General features: G+C 37.6%; 1 protein-coding gene and 1 long non-coding RNA gene across 2 annotated transcripts; both read right to left on the reverse strand.

Moving 5' to 3' along the window:
• Positions 1-2,676: 2,676 nt before the first annotated feature.
• On the reverse strand, positions 2,677-4,703 carry LOC123528228 (uncharacterized). Its single transcript, XR_006681928.2, has 2 exons — positions 3,595-4,703; positions 2,677-3,303 (listed from the first exon to the last, which is right to left on the reverse strand). It is a non-coding gene; the product is annotated as an uncharacterized LOC123528228 (long non-coding RNA).
• Positions 4,704-6,044: 1,341 nt separating this feature from the next.
• Positions 6,045-9,701, reverse strand: LOC123528227 (perlucin-like protein). Its single transcript, XM_045307956.2, has 3 exons — positions 9,575-9,701; positions 6,817-7,071; positions 6,045-6,442 (listed from the first exon to the last, which is right to left on the reverse strand). Exons 2-3 carry the CDS (start codon positions 7,049-7,051, stop codon positions 6,150-6,152), a joined length of 528 nt encoding a protein of 175 aa, XP_045163891.2. The 5' UTR covers positions 7,052-7,071; positions 9,575-9,701; the 3' UTR covers positions 6,045-6,149.
• Positions 9,702-12,829: the final 3,128 nt, after the last annotated feature.

Raw genomic sequence — 12,829 nt, forward strand, 5'->3', positions numbered from 1 at the left:
TATAAGCAGGTATCTTAGTAATCACTTGTTGGAACGGATTGAAACTTCACACACTTATTCACTGTGATGAACTTATTTACAGTTTTGCTCCTTTACAAAGTCATGCCCCTTTTTCAACATTGCAATTCTTTGTAAAGTTTTTGTATGTAAGCTGGTATCTCAGTATCTTTTATGGGAATGGTTTGAAACTTCACACAATTGTTCACTGAGATGACCTTACTTGCATTGCACAAGTTCCAAAACTCTTCTATGCATTTTACAAAATTCTGCCCCATTTCCAAAATGGCAATTTCTGGTTAATTTTTTACATGTAAGCTGGTATCTTACTGCCCATTTGTGGGAATGCATTGAAACTTCATACATTATTTCACTGTAATGATTGGCATCATAAAGGTTCCATAACTCTAATTTGAATTTTTACAAAATTATGCCCCTTTTTCAACTTTCGTTATCATTCAATTGAAAATTTTTGTTTTTGATCAGTTGACTGTTGCTGTCCTCTGACAGCTTGTCTTTGTTTTCCGCTACATATAGTTCTGAATTATACTATGTAGGTTTACAAAATCTAGGCTTAATCTTGGTTGGACTACCTTATCAGAAAACAACCAAATCTGATTGCACACCTTTAAAGGAATAAGAGAAATCACACATCCAACTGGCCACCTTCAATGAAATGTATGAACAAAAGTCTGCCTGACCAAAATACCCACTACTCAATTTGCATAGGCCCCATGTTCACAAAACATTTTTCGGTCTCAGCTGAGTTTGAGATTGAAACTTAAATATCAACTTTTACCAGAACTTAAAGATTAAATTCCAACTGAAACTAGCTATCAATTCTGAATAGTTATTTGAAAGTAGTCTTTTACTTAAAAGTATATTTTAGACATGCAGTTTAGATTAAAATGAGGAATAAAATTTCATCATCAAACTCAGCTGAGACTGAAATTGTTTTGCACGTGGGACGAGATCATATTCACTGCTATCTTTGATTCTATATCTTCCATTATACTTTAAGACTGGCCACTAGTACTGAATAGTTTCTTGAAAATAGTCATTGAATTAGCATTTAATCTTAAAGATGCAATTTATAAATGACAAAGTTTTATAATCAAGCTTGACTAAGATGGAAAATATTTTGTGAACAGGATCGAGGCCTGGTGTTGAACTTGTTACCCGACTACCAAGCTGCATGGTTATTTTTTTTATGCCCCCGGCATCTACTGATGTGGGAGGCATATAGTGATCGTCCTGTCCGTTCGTTCGTCTGTCCATACGAGGTTAACCAAATGGGACCGTTTCGTCTAGATACCCCTTACTAGAATGACTTGATACTAATGCAGATGTAACCTGTGACCATTCTTCATCTTCAGACGTCACCTGACCTCAGTTTGACCTTGACCTTGACCTCATTTTGGACTATGGTTGCTTTATATTGGCCATTTTTTGGTTAACCAAATGGGACCGATTCGTCTAGCATCAGTACCCCTTACTAGAATGACTTGATACTAATGCAGATGTAACCTCTGACCATTCCTCATCTTCAGACATCACCTGACCTCAGTTTGACCTTGAACTTGACATCGTTTTGAACTTGGGTTGCTTTGTACTGACAAGGATGTCACATAGTGACAGGGTGAGCTTTTGTGATCGCCCTTTGTCCGTCGTCCATCGTCCGTCCACAATTTCTTGTCTGCACGATAGTGGTTTCATTTATGATTTTATTTTAACCAAACTTGCACACAACTTGTATCACCATAAGATCTTGGTTCCTTTCTTGAACTGGCCAGATCCCATTATGGGTGCCAGAGATATGGCCCCTGAAAGGGCCAAAATTAGCTATTTTGACCTTGTCTGCACAATAGCAGCTGATGACCCCTATCGATTTTGGGGTCACTCTGTCGAAGGTCAAGGTCACAGAGGACTGAAATGGAAAACCGTTTCCGATCAATAACTTGAGTACCACTTGACCCAGAATATTAAAACTTCATAGGATAATTGGACATGCAAAGTAAATGACCACAATTAATTTTGGGGTCACTTTGTTAAAGATCATGGTCACAGGGGCCTGAACATGGAAAACCGTTTCCAGTCAGTAACGACCCAGAATCTTGAAACTTCATAGGATGATTGGTCATGCAGAGTAAATGACCCCTAATGTTTTTGGGGTCACTCCATCAAAGGTCAAGGTTACAGGGGCTAGAACATGGAAATAGTTCTGCTCAATGGCGAATAGGTAGACCATTCCATTCCGATAAATAACTTAGAATGGGACCGCCATGACAGAGTTGTAAAGGCCGCTGACTTCAAATCACCTGCCCCTCACCGAGTGTCGTTAGGGACGTTGAATTCTTCACGTGAGGAAGCCATCGTGTTGGCTTACGAAGGTCGATGGTTCTATGCAGGTGCCTGCTTGTGATGACATAATCCACTTAGAGGCACCTTGCATCGTCCTCCTTCATCTAAAGCTGGTAAGTCTCTATATGACCTATGATTGTGTTGGTGTGATGAACAAAACAAATAACTAAAGAACACTTCATTGGATAGTAAGTTTTTCAAGGTCTTTTCTCTTGATTTCACTCGCAATGAAAAAGGCGTTTACACAAAATAACAATACCGATTTGGTATATTATGAGCACTTCAACTGCATAAGAAATAACTATGTAAAGACAGAAACATGTTTCATTCTAAATTCTAATATGGCTAACAATGCTGCGCCCTCGTGAAATTATTACGCCCGACGTATAACCTCCCATCGTGTATAAATAGTGATAAAGCACTGTTTTGCTATAAATTATTCCTTAAATAAACTGAAGTTTATATAGAAAGAAAAAATGTCCATCATGCAAGAGCTATACTATTGTACAATATTTGCGGAAATACAAACGCAGATGTTTGGGGTTTTTTGTGTGTAATTTTGTTGTAAAAGCTGTCTGTAGTTCCTATTCAACAAGATGTCCAGAATACACGTTAGCTGTGTTAACGAAGAAATCTCCACTTATGAGAGTTTGTACTTGTTTGTCAGTTTTTCCCTCCTTTCGTTTTATTTGTAAGTGACGACTAAGTTGTCGTCTGCAGAAGTTTTGACTTCCCGCCTCTTTTTCACTTGTCGTCTGCTGGGTCGTCAAGTTTGTTTGCAAAGGTGCCCTCGGTTCAGCTTCCTGACGCAGACCCTGGTCGGTGTCAGCATTATGGCAAGTAACATCCGACATCTCTAGAAAAATAGTTTTAGTTCATTCCAGTTTTTATGCAGATCAAAAGTAATGTCCTTTGGCTCCCAATACTGTCCATTTACCGCTAGCTCTGAAAAACAGAATTTGCATTTTACACTCAGTTTCTGTATCAATAACCCAAATATTCATCACTTTCTTGGCTATTTTTCATACATTTATCACACGAGCACTGTCTGGCCATATATGACAGAGTTTCTATTTTAATGTACATAAAAGTATCCGTGATTTATGTTTTTTATGCTGCCAACAGTTTCTAGCGAACGCATGGCGATTTATTTTAAATAGCAAAAGAAGAGTGGCAACTTCAACTTAAAAACTCCATAATATAACTTCATTTATATCTGGTATAACAACATTTTACCTTTTATGCAACTGTAAAAGTCCATATACGTTTACACTGCAATGTATCTGGCCTGTTGCTGTATTAGGAGCATCTGTTACCAACAGACCTTGCCTTAATTACAAAATCTATTGATTCGTCATTGAAACGGCTTTCATTCAATTTGCTAATTGCAAAATAGAGAATGCGTTCCCATGAGAGTCGAGTTTGTTGTAGTTAAAGAAACTTTTGTTTAATCTTCCTGCTTTTTTTGTTTGGAATTAATGGATGATAAATTTATTGATAAATGATACAGAAACGACTGCTGACAATAATGTATATAATAATATCTCATGTTTGACGTCGCGGGAGTGTAATAAGGCCATGACTTAAAAAAATGATAATACACTACATTTATAGTATAGGAAACGTTGGTCAAACCGAGTTGTTTATAAAGCAAAAGAAAGTAGAATTTTCAATGTTTCGACAGGAAAAACTTACATGTGATAATTTTATTATTTTATTCAACTCGTTTAATAAATTCAGTATGAAAAGACACTCATGTAATATCCTCTATTTACGCGATCTCGTTACGTGGAATTCTTATTTCGGTAATAAATCTGTTATTTTATTCGTTTACTTATCCTCCGTAAGCGTAACAACCGGAGTATGCCGAAATTGCAAACGGTGATTACGGAAAATAACGGAAATTCCCGACTTTAATCACAGGTCCATTACCTTAACTGAAAAAGTGACAGCGCCCAGAATAAATTCCTTCTACTGAACGCGGAACTCTTGAAAATGATACCAGAATTGTTCAAATTACCGGAATCTGTAGTAGCCTCGAACAAGTTCTTTTTGTTGCTATTTTGACGTTGTTTGCTAGTTGTCTGCAGCATGCCAAAATGTTCCAGTAGGTACCAGATACTTTTTTTTTCTTTTTTGAAGCTACGAATCGTCATTTAGCTAAGGAGAAAATGGGGAAAAACAATTTTGCACACCAAGAAGTTAAAGAACACATATATCTAAGTAATGCTCATCTTTTTGCAAAAAGGGCCGAGAAGTTAAGGTCACTGACATTAATTCACTAGCCCTTCACCGCTATGGGCTCTATAAAAGTATTTCACGCGAGGAAGCCAGACGTTGTGGACTGGTTCTACCAGGCGCCCGCCGCCTGAAACAATGGTCGGAGAGGCACCTTGACCCAACAGAAATATTTTGAAAAAACAACAACAACAATAAAAATTCGGGTTTTGATGAGGGAAAAGAGACCTAGCCGCTCATATTTTCAGTCTTATGTTTATTTCAATTTATTACATGTTTCACGTCGCGGGAGTGAAATAAAGGCGATTGATAAATTGATTTGTTTATAATAGTTAAAATTAAAGTATAATTTTTTTTATGTTTCGGAAAAACCTAATTTGTTGATGGGGAGGGAAATGGGTTGTACTACGAAACCAGGTTAAGAGAAAGCGTGTGAGCAACACTGAGTAAGTGTGGAAAATGTAAAAATGAATATTGAAAGTGGGGATTGAGGGTTAGGAGAGGAAAAGGGAGTGAAAGGGGGCAATGGCATACTGGGTAATCATATGGGATACAAGTAAAAGTGAAAAATTTGAAAAAAGAAGCTTTTTGTGGATGGGTGAGGGTGAAACGGGGGGGGGGGGGGGGGGGGGGGGGGGGGAAGCAGGGTATGAAGTATTCTATGTAAAAATATAAAGTGCGTGTGTGAAAATTATAAAAAAAATAGGGGCGTGGAACCGTTATGGGTGAAGCTGTGGTTAGAGGTAGAAATATGAGGCAGTCTGTAAGTAATGTAGGTTTAATTAAGAAGATACATGTACAGTGAACTCAAGGACGGTGTCATATACTTTTAATCAACAAAATCTTACCCCACTGACATTGACCTTTGTTGAACCTGACCCTAAATGAAGAGACGTCTGCTGTTTAAGATAAATCCTTATGAGAGGTTTGATTATTATAGAGACTGTAGTTAAGAAGATATAGTAAAATTACCATCACTTTTACAATATTTGACCACAGTGACCATGGCCTTCAGAATATCTTACCCTAAACTATCAGATATCATCCTCTTAACACGACCAACCCTTAGCATATGAAGTTTTGTGATAATACGGACAGTAGTCAAGATGATGTAGCGAAACTGAGAATAATCTGAACGCAACGCCAGGGCGACACCGACCAGTTTCTTTTTCCTTATTCAAATGTTCGCGTTTTGCTGTTAAAGAGTAAGGAAGAACCCGTTATTCGTTTCTCTTTCAAAGTTTACTTTAAATGTCAGCTGGGTGCAGAATTTCTGAGTTTTGCCTATTTGATATTTAGAGAATGTGAACATGCAACCATAGATTGTGTAGCTACATTGAAACTTTGAAAACAATGTGGGAGACGTAGATGCAGGTATCGCAGGGGCTTCTGTATTACCTATTACGTTCCTCTACACCTCGACAAACTTTGAAGTATTAAACTGCAGGTTCTGACACTAAAGGGATTTATTTTTCCAAGACAAAATATGAAAAAGTTGCCTTATCAAGATGAAAACGTTTTTATTCTATATTTTTCCCCACAAAACATTCATCTCAGACTTCTGGCCGCCAGTCTGCTTCACACACATAGCTCATTCCACCGGGCATGCGCACTAAACCATTCTCAGAATACCATCTGTACGGCATAGGCCGGTGACGAGTCATTATTGCTACGTAAGGTCGATAGACGAGCAATCCCAGGGCGTTCGGTTGTTCCGGGCCCCAGTTTTTATACTGGGCTTCTTGTGGGTTCATGAAGATATCAACAACGTTTCCTGTCTGGTCCGTCTTCTGCCACACCCATTGCTGCCCGTTGAAGAATCCTCCTATCCAGTAACCATCAAAAACTGAAACAGAAACCAAAAAAGCATCACTAACAGATAGGATATAAATACGCGGCATTAGAAAACTCAAGATTTAATGTACTTGGAACAGTGAAAATAGTGGGTCTAGTATATTGTGTGTACGTAGATCTATTTGGTACATTGAATTAGACTGATCTTTACACATGTGCATGTAGTCATGGCTGGAAATACAGCATAGAAAGAAATCTGAAACTTCTTCCTTTTCCACTACAATGCCTTATAAGACAGTGTAATTTCCTATCTTCCTATCATGGAAAAGCACGCCACTTATTCACCACTGCTTTAATCTAAAATCATGTTTAATTGCATGTTTAAAATTCATTAACTGCGAGAAAAAAAACACAAGATAAATGTACTTGTTGGCTGTTGCTTTATTTTGTTGATGACATGGTCGTTTTCCAGTACAGCATTGATGTTCAACAGATATCCACCCAGGCTGTAGCATGTGCTGAAAGCTTCTCTCACGTTGTTCACGCGGTTATTCCCTACGTAGTAACATGCCGCGTTGTATTCTTCAAAAAAGGCGGGACATTTCGAATGCACTTGCACCAGAACGCTACACAGGAATATAACCACAGCCACGTGCATCATAGTTACCGTCTTTCTGAAATCTAAAATACACGGTCAAACTTGCACACACAGAACATTAGAGAATTTGATAGAATCTAATACACCCTATTTTTTGCATGTCCCTTTTATTTATAGGTTAAAGGTAGATAGCATGTCTTTGAATCGGAAGCTAACCTAGCTAAATGGTCAGGTGGTCTCTGATATATATCATAATTGTGATATCGAAAAACAGATTTCGATACTCACTGATGCAGTCAGACGAAGTATATTCACTTGCAATTTTAAGGACAGCCATATCCTATTAACTATATAGATCCAAGACTCCCACGTGACTTTTTCAAGGGCCGCACCCTGATACCGGCATGGCACGCTGGTGCTGACATCGGGTTTTTTTTTCGCCTCCTATAGAGTGGCAAGGATTTCCTTGTAGTTTAGCAATTTAAAGTTATTTGGTCGAATTTAAAGCAAATGAATTGTCTATAGTTTTAGGCCACAAATCCCGTGGAAATTGAACCAGTCATTCATTTTATAGCTGCGGTGTAAAGGTCCTTAGAAATTCAAAAATGATCTTTTTCCTTTTATGATGAAGTTTTTCGTAAAAGGCGTGATTTATGGAAAATTTTAACCAGGGGCCTTTCAGCCCCACATTCCGTCAGCATCGATGCCAGTTTTCAGACCTTTAATCCTTCTTGATTTGATTTTCACGGTTCCCGTTTAGAGCTAGAGCTTGACAGAGCACATAGAGTAGGAAATACTGGCACCGGTTTGTCACTGTACATTCTAATACAACCTATTTTTTCCATAACAGCATGGAGAAACCTCCCGTTTAGGAATTCATTTTATGGGTTTTTTTTCCTACTTACCTAACGGGAAACTTAATGCTATATACAGTAACATGTTTACCTTTTGGGAAGCAAAATGTGTTTGTACCAACCATCGAGGTGCACATATCAAACTACCGATTGCTTAACAACAGTGTCTTCTTACTAGTTTTGAAGTGATTTAAGAAAAAAATAGAAATCGCACGTAGATCTTTCATCACAGCGGTTTTCTCTATAACTGAGATATAATGCTCACTCAATTATGTCATTGTATTAAATTTCCGTATCTGAACATGTACAAAGCCTGAAAATTGACAATGATACTGAGGGGATGAAAGGTCATTGATTCAAAACTTCGGCTAATATGACTCCTTTTACAATAATAAACCTTTTAGCCATGGAAAGGAATACTTTTTTTAACCCGTAGGTCAACTTTCACTCAACGTCTTGTTCATTTTCTGCGGGATGACAAATAATTGAGCCGTGCCACGGGAAAACCAACATAGTGGCTTTGCGACCAGCATGGATCCAGACCAGCCTGCGCATCCGAGTCTAATTACAATAGGCTTTGAAAGCGAACAGCATGGATCCTGACCAGACTGCGCGGATGCACAGGCTGGTCTGGATCCATGCTGGTCGCAAATGCACTATGTTAGTTTTCCCATGGCACGGCTCAAATGTCTAATTTTCTTATTGAGGTTTTACATTCAGCCACAAATTTTTAATGGCTTATTTACCCACTCAATAGGTAACGAGCAAATGTTCGATGCCGGCAACAGCGTGCCATGTAAAGGACATCGCTCAGGTATCAGGGTGTGAGGGCGGCCCCATGTCGGATAGTATTTTAGCCTTGATTCAATTAATTTTTACCGTGGATATTTTCATTGATCTTTGATGGATTTTAATATGGTTCAGCACAGAAAAGAATATACTAACAGCAACTTTTGGACATAACAATATTTTCAATGTTTGAAAAAAAAACTACAAGGTGCATGCATGATAAACCTTTCTTGAATCGTGGCTAAACCTATATAAGACTTAAAGCCCGTCCTAGAAAAAACAGTCACGTTGGAGATCCACTCTTGAGATTTTTTTTCTCTCAAAATTTCAGCCATATGAAACAATATAAAACGTTGCTTTATTTTTACAGAAATATTGAATCTAGATTATCAAAAACATAGGCATATGATATTTTAACAATTGTCCAATTTGTGCATTTTTATTTCGTGATCAAGTTGAATCTTTAGTTGAACTACGATTTTTGTTGAAACTGCCTTTTTAAAAACAAAGAATAAAAATTGAAAGCAAATTTAAGGCATTTTCGAAAGTCTCCCTTCAGAAGCGCTAAACAGTTTATCTAAAGACTTCTCCCTCTTGCCCAATAATAGAAAACTGTAGTCCATACAAAAGTGATCTTTCTTTTGCAAGTGTTCCATTTCTTTTGTAGATAGATCATAGAGTAATATACACGAAAGCTTTATTTTCGCTATCATTTGCGAACAATTAGATTCGCGAAGTTAAAACATGCGTACATAATATATTAGCTCGTATTTTGAAAAGAAAAGGTAACGAGTTACTTGCACGATTTCTGAACTAATGTGTAGAATCTGAAAATTAAACTCCCAAATAAACCAACACGAAAACTACTAAATTTTAGGTTAATTGCGTAATATGCAGAATCAACAGTTTGGAACAGAACAGAACAGACAATCACACAACTTACCTGTTCTGTTGTTGCGGTCCAAATGCTGGATGTTTCAAACAAACTAGACAGACAGATGCGATTTAAGTCGAGTACTCGCAACCTGTTCCATACCTACAGGCTGTCATAATTTGTTTTCGCATTGCTTGGAACTAAATTCACAGCTGGCTGTCAGCAAATATAGAAAGGTCAGACCGATTACTTGTGAAATAATTCAATGCGAATGTTTTGCTGGTTTAATGAAACTTAAGATGAAACGTCTTTCAACGGCTACTTTGTATATTGTCATATGCCTCTTCTAGCCTTAGTAGTTAGTATTATCTTAATATGTCCATTAAAAAAAAAATTCAAAGCAATTTAGCCTAATATACTTTTTCACAGGTATAATTTAACTCCCTTAGCATTATAAAATAGATAGACATATAAAAACTTACCTGACACAAAACTTGTTGTTCATTGTAAATGTACAAAAAATATTTCATTTAAATTAGTATATACGAATCCCATCACATAGCACAAACTTGTAAGAAAATTTAAACTTGACTGAAGACATCACAAGGGGCAAATTTAATGTAAACCCAACAACTTGTCACAAAAATTATTATATTATTGCAGTATTTTCCCTTTCTTTCTAATCCACTGGATGTGATTTATTACGTAGCCTTTAAGCAACATTTTATAACATCTTTCACTTTTTGTATATTCTGTTAGAGATTTATTTAAGGAACAAAAAGACCTATAACATAGTGTTAGATCTTTATAACAAATGTATGTTTTACAAAATTTTGTAATAACCCCTAAACCCTCTCTCGCCCACCCTACTCCTCTAATATAAAAAACTTATTATATAAGTGGAGTATATGTTACCCCATGGGGAAACAATTGGTGGTCTCTAACCTGTTATTTCAATATCAGGGAAGATCATTCATGTGCGGTTTCCACATCCTGGCAGCTGTAATTTGTCAACACATCTATCACATATATCATATTCCAATATATGGCTGATTAAATCCAATGTGTTACCAGTACGAGCATCATTTTTCAAAAATATATTAAATAGATCTAGTAGTCCCATATATTTTGCTGTTTGTAAAACACCTGGCACACTAAACTAGCATTATTAATAGAGTAGGGTGCAATATGTGAACGTTTACAGTTCCCTTGAAGACAGATACAGACATGTCTAGCTTCCTATATTGTCGAACATTTACAGGCGGGACGGGGCGAAGTCACGACAATTACAAATAAATGGCGCCAACACAACACATTTATACACTTGATAAATAAATACGTATGTCGGCGGTCTCTAAACGTCGTGTTTTCGTGTATAACGTGCCGAGTTTTTTTTTGTGTTTTCGCCCCGCCAACACGACATGGCAGAAATCAGCCACCATAGTATCCGGCTCTCTCTGGTCGAGAGATTGGTGTCGCGGATTTTTCCTCGCTCCCGGCTGCGGGATCAAAACTTGTTGGGATATTGAGTTTTTTGTTTTTATTTTCATAGGAGGAAACTGTCTAGCTGGATTACAGAAGGTTCTAAATCTCATAGTTGGTTTAAATCAAATATTAAAAGGTAACGGTAGATTTCTTGGAAGCACAGAGCATAGCAAACACAGTCAGAGCTATCATATAATTGCAAAGAAACAAAAAAACTGTTGAGGTAGAATAGCAGAAGGGTTTGGGCAAAAATCCAAAAGCTACTCAAGGTATTAGAAATGAGGCTGGGTAGAGAAATGGGGACACGGGTAAAAAACAATTTACCTTGATCCTGTTGGCCGTTCAGTGAGCTCTAACTCGCGGAGGCTCAAATGAAACCTGTTGCTTGTAATAAAAGTTGATACACATGTACCATGCACGTGATGGATGTATCAATCTACTGAAAGGTATCAAATTTATTGTCTTTGTGCTTCCAAACCAGGTTCAGCGAACCTTTAAAGGAATTAACATCCTTAGCTTCCACCGTTTCTGCCGGCAAAAACATATTTTGTCCAAATCGAGAACTGGTAAGATTTTCCCTGAGTTTGTAGATATGATCCCGATTTGAATTTGAAGCCCTGTTAATCAATATGTTTTCAAACGAAACATCCTTGTCCCCTAATAATTTTGAATACAATGTATTTGTAAGATATTAACGCGATCTCTTCTGTAAGCAAGTGTCGGAAGAGCTAGAATTTTAAATCTTTGTTTTCAGCCCATAACCAATTTATATAGTAGTCCTACGCTGTACATTTTCAACAGATATAACGGAAGTTGGCGACCAGATCACACTGGCATATTCTAAATGTGGTCTAACGCGGTAAAAAGATCTTTATATCCATCGAAGTAAATGTGCTACGCCAACTGTTTGATTTGCTTTTTTTTAACTTTCATAGCTATATGTTCATTAAATTTAAGTTAATCGTCAAACACACACCCGCAGATCTTTTTCCTTGTGAATAGATTCAATATTGGTTTCACCCATAACATACATAACATAGTAACCATTTGTCCGACCAGTGTTGTAAGCTATCTATATATGAGCCGCACCACGAGAAAACCAACATAGTGTATTTGCGACCAGCATGGATCCAAACCAGCCTGCGCATCCGCGCAGCCTGGTCAGGATCCATGCTGTTCGCTTTCAAAGCCTATTGCAATTAGAGAAACCGTTAGCGGACAGCATGTATCCTGACCAGACCGCGCGGATGCGCAGCCTGGTCTGGACCCATGTTGGTCGCAAATGCACTATTGGTTTTCTCACGGCGCGGCTGGCGGTGTCGTTTGTAGATGGACTGGAAATAGGTCTGTAAAGTTTTGTATCGTCGGCGAATACTGTCACCACGTTGTTTACCACCTCAAGCAAATCGTTTACATAAACCAGAAACAATTCTGGCCCTATTTAAAAAAAAAACTGTCCTGCATGGGAATTCCACTCTTTGCTGAATCCCAGCCAGATTGAGATGAAGCTACACCAACTTGTTGGTGACGGTCCAGAAGAAACGACCTTATCCATCCATGAACTTTCACTCGGATGTCGCATGCTTATACATGTACTAGTAGTTTTCGCAATAATCTCTGGTAAGGTGTTGTATCAAAAGCCTTTGCGAATTCGAAATATATATAGTCAACATTACCTCCTAGTTCTAAGTAACTGTACAAAGTAATCTACCTAAAGTAATTGGGTATTGCGTGATTTTTTTTGGTCTAAATTAAGCCATGTTTATGACATTTAAATAAGTTGTTTTCTTCAAAAAATTCATGACTGCATCCCTAATTAAGGTTTCAACAAGTTAGTAA

This window comes from Mercenaria mercenaria, chromosome 14, assembly GCF_021730395.1.
Source record: "Mercenaria mercenaria strain notata chromosome 14, MADL_Memer_1, whole genome shotgun sequence".
In the NCBI taxonomy this organism is placed as follows: domain Eukaryota; kingdom Metazoa; phylum Mollusca; class Bivalvia; order Venerida; family Veneridae; genus Mercenaria; species Mercenaria mercenaria.

Bases quoted from the DNA above. Each gene is read 5' to 3' on its own strand.
- LOC123528227 (XM_045307956.2), bottom strand. From the start codon at position 7,051: ATGATGCACGTGGCTGTGGTTATATTCCTGTGTAGCGTTCTGGTGCAA. The intron at 6,443-6,816 runs GTACATTTATCT...TTTCTGTTTCAG, and splicing joins AATAAAGCAACAGCCAACAA to TTTTTGATGGTTACTGGATA.